General features: G+C 35.3%; 1 protein-coding gene across 2 annotated transcripts in view; it reads right to left on the reverse strand.

Annotated features, from left to right (window-relative positions):
- Positions 1 to 17,725, reverse strand: part of ube2d2l (ubiquitin-conjugating enzyme E2D 2 (UBC4/5 homolog, yeast), like) — a 31,663-nt gene extending 13,938 nt beyond the window's left edge. The window contains exons 1-4 of one of the 2 annotated variants that reach the window (XR_012389401.1): positions 17,413 to 17,702; positions 468 to 531; positions 330 to 361; positions 135 to 212 (exon numbers count right to left, since the gene is read on the reverse strand). Coding sequence is in view for 1 of the 2 variants with exons in the window: in NM_199952.2 (NP_956246.1) it covers positions 135 to 212; positions 330 to 361; positions 468 to 531; positions 17,413 to 17,436 (198 nt within the window). In the remaining variant the exon portion in view is untranslated. Of the gene's footprint in view, positions 1 to 134; positions 213 to 329; positions 362 to 467; positions 532 to 17,412 lie in introns of both variants that reach the window. The other variant, NM_199952.2, reaches the window with a different exon arrangement.
- Between the last annotated feature and the right edge of the window lie 1,702 nt (positions 17,726 to 19,427).

Genomic DNA, 19,427 nt, shown 5'->3' on the forward strand with positions numbered 1-19,427 from the left:
ATCAAAGACTACATCAATGGTGAACTCAAAATGTAATTGGTGAACAAATGCTTGTTGAGCAGAAAAGACTCCATTAAAACACAACAGAAATGATACTGCTCTAAAACTTTGACAATCCAGCTAATAATCCTTGCCTTAGGTGGTTTGAAAGGGTAGTCTGTAGGAAAATGAATAGTCAAGAAAAACACACCGCCTTGATATGGACTGTCATTCTGTAAAAACAAAAACAACAGGGTAAAGTTGCCTGATTTACATGATGCAGAAACAATACAGTCACAGCATGCAAATAAACGTCACTGTTACGCAAATAAGCTCATATATCCACTTACAGGACCCATAATTGTAGCTTGCCAGTGAAACACTGCAAATAAGGAGAGAGAAACATCTGATTATGGTGAAGCAGTGATGTGAGGAGGATGATGAGAGTGTATAATAATAATATTAATAATAATATTAAAGTAACTCACAGTCATCGCCGACGGGTCCCGCGGAGCACTGCGCTGGAGGATCCCGACCCAGATCAGTCAATTCCTGAACACACACAGACACACATACAAGATTTCTCATCTCAGAGGATTTAAAAAAAAATGCACTCTATAAAAATGACGTTAATAAATGTATCAATTTGTCTAGGCCTAAAGAATAAAACAAAAATAGAATATTAGATTTCTCTATGAGCCCCAAATCAGACATTTATTCGTCAGTGCACCAAATTAGACAAAACAGTGATGAATTAAAAAATTCATGAATTAACCAAAAACAGATTCTTATTCATCAAGGCACTGAAAACAAACAATTAATCAATGCACCAAAAACAGACAATTATTTTATTAGTTTATCGTCAATGAGCCAAAAACAAACACTTATTCTTCAATGCACCAAAAAAACAGACAATTAATCATCAATTCACCAAAAACTGACTATTATTTGTCGATGCACCACACAAACAATTAATTGTCGATGCACTAAAACCATAAATTTATCCTCAATGGACCAAAACCAGACAATTATTCATCAATGCACCAAAACAGATAACGTATCAAGGCACCAAAAAAAAAAAAACGCAAACAATTAATTTCTCAATGCACCAAAACATAAAACGAATCGTAAATGCACCAAAAACTGTCAATGCACCAAAACAGACAAATATTCATCAATGCACCAAAAGCAGACGATTAATCGTCAATGCACCAAAGGAGTCAGTTAATCATCAACGCACCAAAGCAGTCAGTTAATCATCAACGCACCAAAGCAGTCAGTTAATCATCAACGCACCAAAGCAGTCAGTTAATCATCAACGCACCAAAGCAGTCAGTTAATCATCAACGCACCAAAGCAGTCAATTAATCATCAACGCACCAAAGCAGTCAATTAATCATCAACGCACCAAAGCAGTCAGTTAATCATCAACGCACCAAAGCAGTCAGTTAATCATCAACGCACCAAAGCAGTCAATTAATCATCAACGCACCAAAGCAGTCAGTTAATCATCAACGCACCAAAGCAGTCAGTTAATCATCAACGCACCAAAGCAGTCAGTTAATCATCAACGCACCAAAGCAGTCAGTTAATCATCAACGCACCAAAGCAGTCAATTAATCATCAACGCACCAAAGCAGTCAATTAATCATCAATGCACCAAAGCAGTCAATTAATCATCAATGCACCAAAGCAGTCATTTAATCATCAACGCACCAAAGCAGTCAATTAATCATCAACGCACCAAAGCAGTCAATTAATAATCAACGCACCAAAGCAGTCAATTAATCATCAACGCACCAAAGCAGTCAATTAATCATCAATGCACCAAAGCAGTCAATTAATCATCAATGCACCAAAGCAGTCATTTAATCATCAACGCACCAAAGCAGTCAATTAATCATCAATGCACCAAAGCAGTCAATTAATCATCAATGCACCAAAGCAGTCATTTAATCATCAACGCACCAAAGCAGTCAATTAATCATCAACGCACCAAAGCAGTCAATTAATCATCAACGCACCAAAGCAGTCAGTTAATCATCAACGCACCAAAGCAGTCAGTTAATCATCAACGCACCAAAGCAGTCAATTAATCATCAACGCACCAAAGCAGTCAGTTAATCATCAATGCAACAAAACAGTCAATTATTCATCAATGCACCAAAACAGTCAATTAATCATCAACGCACCAAAACCAGACAATCATCAATGCACCAAAGCAGTCAATTAATCATCAATGCACCAAAACAGTCAATTAATCATCAATGCAGCAAAGCAGTCAATTAATCATCAATGCAGCAAAACAGTCAATTAATCATCAATGCAGCAAAGCAGTCAATTAATCATCAATGCAGCAAAACAGTCAATTAATCATCAATGCACCAAAACCAGACAATCATCAATGCACCAAAACAGTCAATTAATCATCAATGCACCAAAACCAGACAATTATCAATGCACCAAAACAGTCAGTTAATCATCAATGCACCAAAACAGTCAGTTAATCATCAATGCACCAAAACAGTCAGTTAATCATCAATGCACCAAAACAGTCAGTTAATCATCAATGCACCAAAACCAGACAATCATCAATGCACCAAAACAGTCAGTTAATCATCAATGCACCAAAACAGTCAGTTAATCATCAATGCACCAAAACAGTCAATTAATCATCAATGCACCAAAACCAGACAATTATCAATGCACCAAAACAGTCAGTTAATCATCAATGCACCAAAACAGTCAGTTAATCATCAATGCACCAAAACCAGACAATCATCAATGCACCAAAGCAGTCAATTAATCATCAATGCAGCAAAACAGTCAATTAATCATCAATGCACCAAAACCAGACAATCATCAATGCACCAAAACAGTCAATTAATCATCAATGCACCAAAACCAGACAATTATCAATGCACCAAAACAGTCAGTTAATCATCAATGCACCAAAACCAGACAATCATCAATGCACCAAAACAGTCAGTTAATCATCAATGCACCAAAACCAGACAATCATCAATGCACCAAAACAGTCAATTAATCATCAATGCACCAAAACCAGACAATCATCAATGCACCAAAACAGTCAATTAATCATCAATGCACCAAAACCAGACAATTATCAATGCACCAAAACAGTCAGTTAATCATCAATGCACCAAAACAGTCAATTAATCATCAATGCACCAAAACCAGACAATTATCAATGCACCAAAACAGTCAGTTAATCATCAATGCACCAAAACAGTCAATTAATCATCAATGCACCAAAACCAGACAATTATCAATGCACCAAAACAGTCAGTTAATCATCAATGCACCAAAACCAGACAATCATCAATGCACCAAAACAGTCAATTAATCATCAATGCACCAAAACCAGACAATTATCAATGCACCAAAACAGTCAGTTAATCATCAATGCACCAAAACCAGACAATCATCAATGCACCAAAGCAGTCAATTAATCATCAACGCACCAAAACAGTCAGTTAATCATCAATGCACCAAAACAGTCAGTTAATCATCAATGCACCAAAACAGTCAATTAATCATCAATGCACCAAAACCAGACAATCATCAATGCACCAAAACAGTCAGTTAATCATCAATGCACCAAAACCAGACAATCATCAATGCACCAAAGCAGTCAATTAATCATCAACGCACCAAAGCAGTCAATTAATCAGCAACACACGACAACAGCCAGTTAATCATCAATGCACTAAAACAGAATAAGAATTGTCAAAGAACCAAAACAGCCAACTAATTGTTTTTTTTTAGACAAACAATCGTCAGCCAAATTTCATAATTGTGCTCTTACTGACAGCTTTCTCAACTCTGGGAAAAACACTGTCAGGAAATGTCTGAATGCAACTTTACAGAGAACATCAGGTTGATTGAGCAAAATGCGCTTTGGTTTCTTCAGTCTCCTAAAAGCCACAAACACCAGCAAAGAATTAAAGTTCCTTTCACACGGCTTATTTCTGTCTCTGAAAATGGGTGATATTCAGAGAAGTCTGCTGAGGTGTCTCAACAAGTCTTTATGGCCTAGTAACGTCTTTACTGATTGTTCATCCTGTATAGCACAGTTGTGTGATTTTATAAACCACAATTAAATCAGCTGTATATGTGTTTTAGTTACACATTTACATGTATGTATTGTGCACAATAATTAAACCGAGCACATATCCAAGATATCTAAAGAGAAGTCTTTCACTCATGTCAAAAATCCTACACTTTTTCTTTTGGCTAAACTTGTTTTGCTAAATATTAAATAAGGAGATGAAAACGAATAGATTATAGATCAGTGTTTCCTCTAGGATTTTTTCCAGCTGTGGCGGCAGACTCTGTTGGCCATTTTACACAGATCTACCACTACATGTGGCGTTATTTCATTGACAGATGTGGTCAGTATTAAGTCGAGATTGCATTCATGTAATAGCCTACGAGCATGTCAATCTCTGCTTGAGCGCCGATTTCCTCTGTTCGTGCACAAAATCTCTTGCGCCCTTAAATATACGCTGCTGAAGTGCAGATTTTTTAACGCGTCCTCAAATAAACGTGTGATTTAGTGTGTTTATGTAGCGAGTATGTCTCCAACATTTATTAGATTTGCTAGGAATATTTATGAATGTCTCCGATAGACTTGCGGAGCGGACCGCAGCATTAATGCGTCCTGAAGTAAAGCTATAAGCTGAAGTGGCTATAAACTCCAGCAAGATAAAGTCATTATATGCAGAGCCACAGACCTTTATCTGTAAATAAAGTATAATTATAGAAACTGTGTTCATCATAACTGAGAGCTACGCCGTGTTTGCTGGTCTCACGCATCACACACCTGTCAGTCAGTCAGTCAGCACGTCACCTTAAAGGGTTAAACAGCACGCACAGCACTACTACAGTCACAGAAAAGTTTGCGCTGTTATCATTCACTTATCCTTTCATACGTTTTCAGTGTGGTTTTAATATGCTATTTAAAACACGACCAAATATTTTGAATGCGAAGCTGTAATGTAGCAGTGGCGGGATGAATTTTGGTGTGGCGCCTCGCCACGGAAGAATGAATGCAGCGGAAACCATGTAGATAGTAGTGAAATAGTTTCAGAGTACTGTGATGAAATGCTGGAGAAACATATAAATGTAAACAGTCATTATAACAGAGCAGATAATAAATACTGAACTGTAGTGATGGGTCGTTCATGAACGATTCGTTCATTTTAAAAGCACATTCATCCGCGCTTGTGCACATTTGTGCAGGTACTATCGGTAATTTCAAGTCGGCTTGTCAATTTAAAAAGGCTTCCATGTTCGTTCTTGCTGTCATTTGCTGAAGAAATGATGGGTAAAAGGTTTCTAACAAGCCGCTGTGACCGCTGTAGGTGCTGTGTGACGTGCGTGCACGTGAGGGGGAGTCAGATTTATCCGGGAGTCAGATAGATTTCTCACCACACCAGCACTGCATGTTCCTCCCCATCTCGTCAGTGATGGGTCGTTCTTGAATGATTCGTTCATTTTGAACAAATCTTTTGAATGACTCATGAAGTGAATCATTTATTTGTGCAAGTGGAGCTTGCGTGGTATGGAGTGGTCTGTTTTGCGCAGAATGCACACGTGTGGCCATATCAATATGAACGATATTGGATAATCCCACAGCGCATTGGGGAATCATACCGATATATCCCCAGAACCCGATATACCAATATGCAATGCATTCATGCAACTTGTGCATGAAATAAGTTACTTTGATGTATTTAGATATTCATAAAAAATCCAATGATGCCATTGATCGACAGAACTTCTTTTAAATGACTGACAAATGAAAAAGTGTGAACAATTGAATACAATTGTCTGTTTTTGGTGCATTAACTGTTTGTTTTTGGGGCATTGATGAATAAGTGTTTGTCTTTGGTGAACTAACTTTGTGTGTATTCTTGGCAGATTAAGTGTAATCACTATTTTCTGTCAAATAAAACGAAAGAAACAGAAATATGTGGCTAACCTTTATCTATATCTTTTAACAAAGAATAGATGTTATTTAATATTGTGTAACCCCGTTAACATAATAAATAACTTGTGCATGAAATAAGTTACTTTGATGTATTTGAGTATTCTTAAGGAATGCCATTCATCTACATGATAATTAAAGCTGTGAATATTGGAAAACGCTCCTCATGGCTTTAAAACTAAAACCTTTGAAGGTGTTATATTGCTTGTTTTATGGCAGAGTTTGTTTGTTTTTTTATTTTTGTTTGTTTTTTTGCAAAACATTGTTGTGATGTAAATGACTAAAATGCATAAAGTTTTCCCCTTTTAGTTTAAAACAGTGTTGTGTAAATGCCACTCGGTCAATGCCAGTAAAAGTTAAATCGGAGATTTAAAAATAAAATTAATTTAAATAAGTTTATCAAAACAATCAAAAACATTTTAAAAATAAAAACTTGTCACTTGATCATAATCCATCACTGGAGAACAACACAATTGTTTTTGCATCATAATAATAAGGATTACTTATAACAACACTGTAATTGTGACATGAAATACTTTCATTCATTTCTCTTTCATTTCTTGTCGGCTTAGTTCCTTTATTAATCCGGGGTCGCCACAGCGGAATGAACCGCTAACTTATCCAGCAAGTTTTGCCCTTCCAGCCGCAACCCATCTCTGGGAAACTACATGAAATATTGCGTTTCATATTTACATTTATTGTGCTTCTTTTCTGTCCAACAATACTTTGTTGTGTTATTATTGTTCCTTTTTTGCTTTGACAATGTAGCTGTTTTCTACATTTCTGTTATTTGCACAGCAGCACAGTAGAGCTGTCTATAGTGTTGAGCAGGAAAACAACCCTGTACTGTGTTTATTTATCAAAGATTTTTTTTTCAATTTGAAATGTGCAATATACAGTAGTTTTAAGCAGGAGAAAAACCTGTAGTGTATTTATTTATCAAAGATTTTGTGCGGCTGTTATTGTTTGTGCAGCTGTTTATTTGTAAACAGGGAAGAAAACTCCTGTTTGAATGATATTTTGCTCAAAAAATGTTTAATGAAGTTTTAATAAAGGCTTTAACTGTCCAGTAATCATTTATGGGAAAATACCGAATATATATCGTATACTGTCATTCCTCCTAAAAATACAGACATATAATTATTTGCCCATATCGCCCAGCCCTAATTGCATGTTATTTATTATGTTAACGTGATAACACAACATTTTAAATAACATCTATTTCTTTGTTAAATTATATAGATAAAGGTTAGTTACTTCTTTTTTTCCTTTATTTTTAATTATTTTTTCCAAGGATTTACACAAAGTTTTAAAAGCAAAACTTGTTTCCATTGTTGGTCCTTGATTTAAAAGACATTTAGATGCATGTATAGAATATTTTCTCATCATCATATTTACAATTCATTTAAGTCATTTAAACTTAAACAAAAGATTTCCATTTTAAATGTATGGAGTTCCTAAATGATCAAAAAACCCCAAATATAGTTATAATGTTTCCCAATACATGATTATTTGGTGTCCAGGCTTTGCAATCAAAAAGAGTATTTATAATGTTAGTCAATGAGGCCACTAACATAATGGAACAGTGGTAATTAAACAATACACAATGGTTAAAGTACTCACATTAATAAGAGTATAGTACACTTGCACTGGTTTAGTATAACGATAAATGCTGTCATAAAGCAGTCTCTGATCTCTGGCCACACCTACACTAACAAGGAAACAATTCTAGCTCTTTCGCTCTCTCGTTATAGGAAAATCTGAACCGCTTCTGAGAAAATAAGATGTTTCTGAGAATGTATGTATGCCGGCAGCCCTCTGGCGGCTCTTGTCGGAGCGTGTGAGCGAGAACAGACAGGAAGTTGAGGTTCGAGGTTTATTTGATCATGAGCAAACATCACAACAAACCCAGGTGGACTAATTATTCATAATGTTGACGACAAGATTCACATCGATGAATGTAAAAGCATTTCAAAAATAAACAAACGTATTTGTGACAAAAAATGTGTGGCAAGATGAGAAATCTTTTAGAAAGTTGATTTAAAAGCATCCGTCAGGTATTTTAAATTGTACAGATTGTATTATTGTTGATTTTATGCAATTAGAAAGAACATTAGGAGAATTTTAACAAACATTAAGACCTGAATTAATCTGAATAACCTAAATAACATTAATTTACCTGAAAAGGTCATATTGTGCAAATATTAAATAATTTACTCCTCCTAGATGACATGCAAGTTAACACACAGCAAGAAATACTTCATTTAAAATATCACACCAGCATTTATTTTATTCAAGTTATCTCTAAATGTACATTTTAATTAGCTTTTGCAATATTTGGCCAGACACATACATTTTTAAGCGAATTATTCCTTTAATGGTTATTTTTTTATCATCCTTAAAACATCATGGAAAGGCGACACTGTGGCTCAGTGGTTGGCACTTTCACCTCACAGCTTGTTCAATTCCCGGCTGGGTCAGTTGGTGTTTCTGTGTGAAGTTTGCATGTTCTCCCTGTGTTGGCGTGGGTTTCCTCCGGGTGCTCCGGTTTTCCCCACAGTTCAAAAAGCTGCGCTATAGGGGAACCGATTAACTAAAATTGCCATAGCATACGAGTGCGTGTGTGTGAACGAGTGTGCATGGGTATTTCCCAGTACTGGGTTGCAGCTAGAAGGACATCCCCTGTGTAAAACGCATGCTGGAATAGTCGGTGGTTCATTCTGCTGTGGTGAACCCTGATGAATAAAGAGACTAAACTAAAGGAAAATTAATGAATTAATAAATGCATAATGGATGATGTGGGGTGAAGAAAGTCTTTGTGAACTCAACACTGATTCAGCCAACTAATATAGGCCAGTGTGAACATCCACACCAGCAGCGGCAGCTATTTATACGCCTGCATACTTCAGATGAGGGTGTGGGGAATAAACCAGCCCTGATATCATTTCTGAAGGACATAACTGGCACTTTCAACCAGACCTCTGTGTGCCCTAAAACTCTCAGCTTCTTTACATTTCCACATTAAGCTCCAAAAACTGCTTTATATGAACTATAGCAGTGGCACAGGCAAACTTTTCAGACCCGAGGGCCACATCAAGTTTTGAAAACCAAGTTAAGGGAAAATCATGTCAAATCCTTCAAAAAATAGCTTTTATTTATAGTGGCAGTGTGCATGAAACATGTAATATCGGACAGAAACATGTCACATTAACACAAAACAGATTTATTTTTAATATTATTAAGTCAGTTAAATTAATTTGCACTGCTATTTATATTTACTTTCATAAAACAATAAAATAATCCCTTTTAAAATATAATAATAATAATAATAATGTAATAATAATAATAATAATGTAATAATTTTTACAGTGGAGAATGGAAAAGATTGTCTGATAGAAAAAATCTCATATTAACACGTTAAAAATAATTCTTAAAGTTGACTATATTTAGCCAAATTTACAATAACAAAACTTGATAAAACCACAAATCTTTGATAAACGAACTTTTTAAAGTGGATGTATGCATGGAAAATATATTCTATGACTAAAATTAACACATTTATCAAGCAATTATTATATAATTTGAGTCAAATTCACATTAATCTCATTTGAGCTTGTGTTAATAATATGCTCATATCAATCATTATAAAACTATGAAATAAAACGGAAGAAGAATCTGAAGCTGCGTCCCAAATGGCACACTATGCACTCATGCACTATGTACTTATGCACTTACACTCAACAGGATAGTACATGTATGTAGTGTCGTCCCAAATGGCACACTAATGTTTTTTTACTAAGTGGAAATTCAAACCGTTTCCTTGATGACGTTTGATGGTTGCCAAATCAGTGAAATAAACGACCAAATTATCAAATAATAGCTGCCGTGAGTATAACCGCATTCACCATCGGTAGGCGCTATAATCACTCTTGTAAGAGAATTTTGCTTTCACCATCCAAAATAAATAAAGTTATCCAACATGTCGGTCGTTGAGTGTGTGAAGTGTCCATCATTACTCACTTCACTTTAGCGGCTGAATGAGTGCATCATCCGGGTAATTAAAGTGCTCTTATTATTTTTAGAGTTTTAATTGTGAACACACTACTGACACTATTTATACTACAAAAGGGCGTAGAACAGTGCATAAGTATGCGATTTGGGACACAGCTTTAGTCTGTAAGTTTAGAGTTATTTTCAAGTCATGTTATTATGAGTGTGTTAATGTGAACAATGAGCCTGGTCCCCTCTCTTTGCAAGGGTGTCGGTCTGAAGTCTGCTACGGCAAAAACGCAAGGCACAGCAGGCGGTTAAAACCATAGACTGGTTAGAACGCGAGGCGTGCAGGATGCATAAGCAGCGCGCAAAACAAAACCTGTGCAGCCGTTAGTAAACCATTCAAAAGAGGCGTCTCTTAACGCATAAATCACGTTCGGTCATTAACTGTCGAGTGCATTTTAATATCCGAGAGTGTGTTATAAATCTACTGGTTGCACTAACTGTACCGTATGCAATACTGCAATCACATGGCGTTCACTTGTAATTGCATCATTAATTTACTAATTCTAAACCAAACCTTCTCAGCAGCAGCGTTTTAAAAACTCCCTCACGGCCCGGATGAAAGTGTTCAGCGGGCTGCATATGGCCTGCGGGCCGTAGTTTGCCCACCTCTGAAATATAGGCTTAGGATGGTATCAGAAATTTTTGTTGCCATTAATTGCTGAATATTATAACAATATTGACCTTTGACGCAAAAGCTCAAAGCTTTAACAGGTCCAACATGAAAATAGATTTAGTGCATTGCTTTATTGTGTGTATGTTTAAAATAAACAAATGTTTCCACCTTAATTAAATTGCAGAAGCATAATAATAGTTAATACTTTACAATAAAGTCTCATTAGTAAACATTAAATCATAAAGAAAAAGAGAGAAAAAGGCTGATTATTACAGTTACTGTGTTATTATTAGCTTAAAGAGCCCTTATTATGGGTTTTTGAGAATGCTCTTCATGCAGTGTGCATCACAGCACTGAGTGAATGAACACATCCAGCTGAGGGTTAAATGTGAAAGTGCAGCATGTTTAAAACTATTGATTATTTAGCAAAATATTTGATTCTGAGTTGAATAATTGAATCGGGCTGGGTTTGGATCTTTTGTTTGATCGTATCGATGTTGATACAGTACATCTCCAAGAGAGAGAGAGTGAGTTTTAATTTTATTGCCATTTTAGCTTCTATGGCTATGTCATGGCAAAAAAAAAAAACAGATCAAGGTTACCACATTTTATAAATACAATTTTCTATTGTTATAAAAAATGTCCTAATAATTAAAAGCCATTAACAGCAATAAATAATACACAAGGTAAAATACATAAATATTAATAATAATGATAATATACAAGATAAAAATCTAAAACAGTTTTTTAAGGTTTCCTTTTGATTAAAAAAAATAATAATAATCTACAATTTTAGAAGAATTCACATTAAAAAAAAATTCACTTAAAGTCTCTCCAGTTAAAAATTGTTGTCTGATAACATAAAAAATGTGGCATTCCACAAGAATATGCTTTACAGTTTGGGTTTTGTTGCAATAAAGACATTTTGGGGGTTCTTCTCCTTTGAATAAATGTTCATGTGTGAGTCTCGTGTGTCCAATGCGGCATCTTCTATTCGCTTGTTAAGAGGTGACTTGTTTGTGACGTATGTAATACTGTTTCCGGGTCCAAGTCGCTATTCATTTGAGTGGAGAAATCATTCGTTTATGATCAAGTTTTATTCCTATCACAAATTAAAGTTAATTTTATATGAAATCATAGTGTACACAACACTCTCTGGGCTTGCTGCATAACAAATACAAAAAATTTAACAATTTAAAAAAATAAATAAATCACTTTCTGGCCATCGGATATGAGGCATGGACATATATACTGCGATCGTGATTTTCGAAAACGTTTATTATTACCATTTCATGAGTCTCCCCATTCAGTTGAATAGAGCGATTGGACCCGGAAGCCGCTTCGGGTGACGTCACACTTAACAAGCGGATGCACAATCTCATCGTGTCTCGACTTAAAAAATAAATTACATTATTTTCCTATTTCTTGCTGAATTTCGAAAAGTTTATTTTCTGGGTACTGATCTTATTCTGTTTGCTATTTGTTTATGATATAGCCATTTATTAATGGCTTTAGATCGGAAGGTGGGATTTTACACTCCTTTAGCTTTCCTGCTAGGGCTGTTTTGTCGGCTTGTTTATTTCCAAATAGTCCAGCATGTCCTGGGATCCAGTAAAAGACTATATTATAAAACTTTCTCTGCAGCTCGTTCACTTTAATAAAAATAGCAATAATAATAGGATGCTCCAGCTTAAAAGAATTCAATGTCTGTAGACAAGATTGAGTCCGAAAAAAATAATAAAAGTGTGTTCTTCAGCATTTTCAATGTGTTCCAGCGCTAAAATGCAAGGTTATTATAGTTAACGAAAACGAACGAAAAAGCTAAAACTAAAATGTAAAATAATTGTCGTTAACTAAAATAAAAATAAAAACAAGAGTTTTTTATTAAAAACTAGAACTAACTGAAACTGTATTGTGTTCATGCAAAACTAACTGAAACCAAGTAAAATTACAGCAAAAACCTCCTTCGTGTTCATATTTGTAACTATATTTTAGAGCTGCACAATTCATCTTTAAAAGATCGCGATCTCGATTCGACCCCCGACACCCCGAGCCGCTTGTTATTGCGTATCTATTATAGATCAGCACTTGTACTGTATCTCTCAGGTTAAATCTGAATGGGGCTGTTCACATATCGCGTCCAAAACCATGTTAAAAACGTGACGCATGCTTTTTCCTTTACTGATTTACATGCGTTTCTGAATTGGCAATCCTCTGCTGTTTGCATTTGCTATGTCCACCATCAGCTGTTTATACACGCACGGCACGGTCAATTTTCAAAATAGTTCAACTTTTGCCACTGTGTTGATTAATACTGAACGCGTGTCCTTATTACTTGAGGTTAGGGTTAGGAGTAGAGTATATGCTGGTGTTTAACTGCATTGCTTAATTGCACTCCTGCATTGGGCTCTCACATACTTTCTGCTACGTCATACTGTAGCTGTGGTGGGCATTTCTGTCTGTCTCGTGCTGAACGCAGTCGACCAATCGCAATAGACTGGGTCATCGGACCAATCAGCACAGATTAGCTTCGCGCCAAGGAGGGGTTTGGGAACAAATGAATCGCTGAATGAATCAAATAGGAGTCGCTGGGATAATTAGATAAAAATAAATGCATATTATTAGAAAATGAAAGTGTTTTTTGACCTTTACACTCATATCCGGCTGTTGTTGGAGACCACCAAAACCAAAGTATGACCTTTTATAATGCAAAATAGGGGCACTTTAAAAATACAACTGATTATTATTAGTTACCTAGGTTACGAAAAGGATTACGACTATGAAATTACTTTTTTTTTTATTAGGGATTACCTAAAACTAAACATCAGCTGAGATTAAAGTTTCACAGGAGGGTAAATAATTTTGGCTTCAACCATAGGTGTAACAAGCCACAGAAGTGGTGGACCATCTAAGCCAGGGGTGTCCAAACTTTTTGGGCCGAGGGCCAGATGCAAAAAAAAAAAAAACGTTGTCGCGGGCCAAATTTTACATATATCACACAGACACGCATATATATCAGGGCTCGAAATTAACCTTTTTTCTTGGTAGCACCGGTGCTCCTAACTTTAAAAATGTAGGCGCATCAGCCACAATTTAGTCGCACCCACCAATTATGAGCACCGTTACTTCAAGTATAATACAAACATGTTTATTGCATTTGAAATCAACAGTAATCAAACTGACACGCAAAAAAAAAATATATATATATATACATATATGCAAGCGTGAGGAAAATGTCTCAACGAAATCCCGTTATCACAAGAAATACATTTTATAACAAAACTGAGTGACCAAAGCATACACGGAGCGCTCACCGGCCCTGCACGTAGTGCTTGAATGAGTCTGTTAACGGTATAACTCTGCTGTTCTCACAAGTGCTGTATGATATTGCACTGACTGATGCTTTTGACACATACTGTACCTTATTATATGCATAACGTTATACGTCATGTTAATAGCAATACTGTCTTTTCATGAGTAGCAATATTAGTTTACTTAGTGTAAGCCCGTTTACGATGCCGATTGTGAACGTAGTGTTAAATTTTACATATAGCTGCCCCTTGCACGGCGGACAACATCTGGCGATTATATGAAGGATTAAACAGAAGCTCTCGTGCTAGATGTGGCAAACAGTTACCTGAAAACTCCATCCTACAGACTTTTAGCGGACTTGAAGCCAATGGAAGTCTTTAATTCACTCTTGGAAAAGTGTAGATGGTGGATTAACATTCAGCACATGATAACAACTAAGATGTGTCATTATTTATAACTTTAGATGCCATGGTTTCTAAAACAAAATCTGTCAGTGTCAGTTTCATTCTCATCTTTAGCGCTTTAGTTTTTCGCGGCAGTAGCTCTCTCTGTCATTCCAAGCAAGAAGGCGCTGACTGCGGGATTGACAGCTGACATTAACCAATCATTCGCGTTCAGTGCTAGAGCAGTGGTGGGCCAATAAGAAGAGCGCGAAGGCGGGGCAAGTATTACGGACTTGTTACTGGAGCAAGTTGACATGACAACTGTTTTAAACCATTCCCGAGCGCTGCGTTTCCCGTTTCAAGTGCAGACAAAGAGCTTAGAGAGATGCATTCTGCGTGAATGTCTCCCGAATTCGCGCATGTCGTGAACATTTTGCAGTAAAAACTGGTCGCACACAACAATTTTAAGCACTCGCAGAAATGCTCCCAAATATATTTTGAGGTCGCATAGATAAAATTTCGGGCGCATATGCGACCAAAATGGTCGCAATTTCGAGCCCTGTATATATACATATATATATATATATATATACACACACACACACACACACACACACATTTCTAAACATATTTTAGTAACTCATTTCTAATTACTAATTTATTTTATCTTTGCCATGACGATAGTAAATAAAATTTGACTAGATATTTATCAAAACACTTCTATACAGCTTAAAGTGACATTTAAATGCTTCACTAGGTTAGTTAAGTTAACTAGTCAAATTAAGGTAATTAGGCAAGTTAATTAGGCAACAATGGTTTGTTCTGAAGACTTAAGGGGCTAATAATTTTGACCTTAAAATGGTTCATAAAAAATTAAAAACTGCTTTTATTCTAGCTGAAATAAAACAAATAAGTCTTTCTCCAGAAGAAAAAATATTATCAGACATACTGTGAAAATGTCCTTGATCTGTTAAACATCATTTGGGAAATATTTAAAAAAGAAGAAATAAATCAAAGAGGGGAAAATAATTCAGACTTCAACTGTGTATATAGATAGATAGATAGATAGATAGATAGATAGATAGATAGATAGATAGATAGATCATAACAAGAACTGCTGCTTAATTATATGCATATAATAGCGACACCCGGTGGTTATTTATTGAATTACGTTCATTTTTGTATAGCGGGCCAGATTCTATTGATATTTATAAAAAGCCTCGCGGGCCGCAACAAAACTGATTGCGGGCCGCAGATGGCCCGCGGGCCGTAGTTTGGACACCCCTGATCTAAGCATTTGGCTGTCAGCCCACAAACAATCTGCTGTGCCAGCCTAATTCATAGAAGCTCTCAAAGTCAGCGAAAAAAGGGAAGAAATCATCCTGTGGCCAAGTTCAACAACTATTGTGCAATAACTACTCCACACTGGTATGGGCTGGATATTTCCAACTGGAGCTCTGAATACTCAAAGCAGCTTTCCAGGAAGAACTTCTACACTAGCGGTGACGCAAACTTCATCTTGTGTTGTTGTGTCAAAGTGAAAGAACGTCACTGATAGACAGGAGAACAGACTGAAGACCGAAAACTAAATCCTGTCCCGTCCAGAAACTCCTGCGGCTGAGATGATTCACTGGTAAATAGCATTGGTCTGAATCAACACCCTGAGAAGCACATACGGTTCAGTTTATCTGGATGTGACTCACAGAGTCCTCCATTTACACCTTGTAAAATCCGATTGCAGGATTTCCTCCAGTTTTAACCAGTAGTGTGTGAGGTTACTTCAGTGTGCTTTACAATGGAGAAGCTGATTTTATATGTATTTAAACATAATAGGTAGATTGCAAACTGATAAAATAGATAGATACTAAGATAGATAGATAGATAGATAGATAGATAGATAGATAGATAGATAGATAGATAGATAGATAGATAGATAGATAGATAGATACTAACTAGCATAGATAGATAGATAGATAGATAGATAGATAGATAGATAGATAGATAGATAGATAGATAGATAGATAGATAGATAGATAGATACTAACTAGCATAGATAGATAGATAGATAGATAGATAGATAGATACTAACTAGCATAGGTAGATAGATAGATAGATAGATAGATAGATAGATAGATAGATAGATAGATAGATAGATAGATAGATAGATAGATAGATAGATAGATAGATACTAACTAGCATAGATAGATAGATAGATAGATAGATAGATAGATACTAACTAGCATAGATAGATAGATAGATAGATAGATAGATAGATAGATAGATAGATAGATATAAACTAGCATAGATAGATAGATAGATAGATAGATAGATAGATAGATAGATAGATAGATAGATAGATAGATAGATAGATAGATACTAACTAGCATAGATAGATAGATAGATAGATAGATAGATAGATAGATAGATAGATACTAACTAGCATAGATAGATAGATAGATAGATAGATTGATAGATAGATAGATAGATACTAACTAGCATAGATAGATAGATAGATAGATAGATAGATAGATACTAACTAGCATAGATAGATAGATAGATAGATAGATAGATAGATAGATAGATACTAACTAGCATAGATAGATAGATAGATAGATAGATAGATAGATAGATAGATAGATAGATAGATAGAAACTAGCATAGATAGATAGATAGATAGATAGATAGATAGATAGATAGATAGATAGATAGATATAACACAGACAGAAAGACAGATGGATCTAAACAAACTGGATAAATAGATAGACAAACAGACAGACAATTAGTTAGATAACTTAATATATCCAACTAGCCAATATTAAACTAATGATAGACAGAAATATGATAGATAACATAATCAGCACTGTCCCTTTTGTGGAAACAAACAAATAAACAGTTAAAACATTATAATAATAGACATTTAACAAACCCATCCTTCCCTCATAACCAAGTCTGCTATCCTCATAGCATTTGCTAACATTTTTACACATCAAGCGAAAACACCAACGAATTTAGCCAGTGAATTAATAACTCTACGCGGAAATATAGCGCTTTACCTTGTGAATTCGTTTTAATGCCATAGTGTGTTGTGATGTGCTCCTGAGGCCGAGGACAGAGCAGGTTTATCCGGCTAGCTGCGGTTAGCTGTGCTCGCTAGCCAGACTCTGAAGATCCGACAGAAACCCGACGAGCAGAACCGGAAACCGACAAACCGAGCCGCGAACGTTGAATAAACCTGCGGAAGTCCAGCGGTCAGACAATAATAATCCCGCCGAGGAGCAAAGTTACAGAGAGTGTGAACGGGAAGGCCTGAGCTTCTCCAATGAGCACTTGTATAGGTATGTATGAGCGTGTGTGATTGTGTCTCCACCTCTCTCTCTCTCTCTCTCTCTCTCTCTCTCTCTCTCTCTCTCTCTCTCTCTCTCTCTCTCTCTCTCTCTCAATTCAGATTCAGTTTAATTCAATAATTGCTTTATTGGCATTACAAATGTATTGTCAAAAGCAGTTTTAAAGTTTACATAAAAAGTAACATATATATATATATATATATATCAACAGTACATACAGTAAATATTAGTAAAAAAGATGATATTTATATATAATAATTAAATAAAATATCAACAATACATCATATTATTCAATATATCATATTATTCAACATATCATAGTATTCATACAAATCAATTCAAAAATAGATCAGAATAAACTGTACATTTAACAATCAACATTTTAGGATAAAACAGTAATAAAAACAATAATAATCAGTATATTTACAATGATTAATTTATTATCAGCTAGGTGTGTGTGTGTGTGTGTGTGTGTGTATGTGTGTGTGTGTGTGTGTGTGTGTGTGTGTGTGTGTGTGTGTGTGTGTGTGTGTGTGTGTGTGTGTGTGTGTGTGTGTGTGTGTGTGTGTGTTTGCAGGCGCATCACTGATGTCGTTATTGGTCTGCTCTCTCTTTTTGTGACAGGCATTAATGTATTGTGCTGCTTGAAGAACACACTCATTTCACTCTCTCTCTCTCTCAATTCAATTCAATAATTGCTTTATTGGCATTGCAAATATTACAAATATTATATATATAATAAATTTATATATATATATATATATATATATATATATATATATATATATATATATATATATAGATAGATAGATAGATAGATAGATAGATAGATAGATAGATAGATAGATAGATAGATAGATAGATAGATAGATAGATACAAACTTTTATTAATTACATCCATTTTCCTTTTTAGTTCCTTATTCATCAAGGGATGCCACTCGCCGCAGCTGAATGAACCGCCAATTTATCCAGCATATGTTTTACGCAGCGGATGCCCTTCCAGCCGCAACCCATCACTGGGAAACAACCACACACACACGCCAACACGGGGAGAACATTCAAACTCCACACAGAAATGCCAACTGACCCAGCTGAGGCTCAAACCAGAGACCTTCTTGCAGTGAGGCAAACATGCATATATATATATATATATATATATATATATATATATATATATATATATATATATATATATATATATATATATATATATATATATATATATATATATATATATATATATGTATATATATTCCTCCGGGTGCTCCAGTTTCCAGTTTCCAGTCCAAACACATGCGGCACAGGTGAATTGGGTAGGCTAAATAGTCCGTAGTGTATGAGTGTGTGTGTGAATGAGTGTGTGGATGTTTCCCAGAGATGGGTTGTGGCTGGAAGGGCATCCACTGCATAAAAACTTGCGTGATAAGTTGGCGGTTCAATCCGCTGTGGTGACCCCGGATTAATAAAGGGACAAAGCTGGCAAGAAAATGAATGAATGAATATATATATATATATATATATATATATATATATATATATATATATATATATATATATATATATATATATATATATATATATATAATACATGTATACATAAAATACAAATATGTTACAGTAATAATAATGAATTTGAATAAACTGTACATTTAACAATCAACATTTTACAATAAAACCATAATAATAAATATTAATAATAATAATAATCAGAGTGGTGGCACGGT

The sequence above is a fragment of the Danio rerio genome, chromosome 14 (genome assembly GCF_049306965.1).
Source record: "Danio rerio strain Tuebingen ecotype United States chromosome 14, GRCz12tu, whole genome shotgun sequence".
NCBI lineage: Eukaryota > Metazoa > Chordata > Actinopteri > Cypriniformes > Danionidae > Danio > Danio rerio.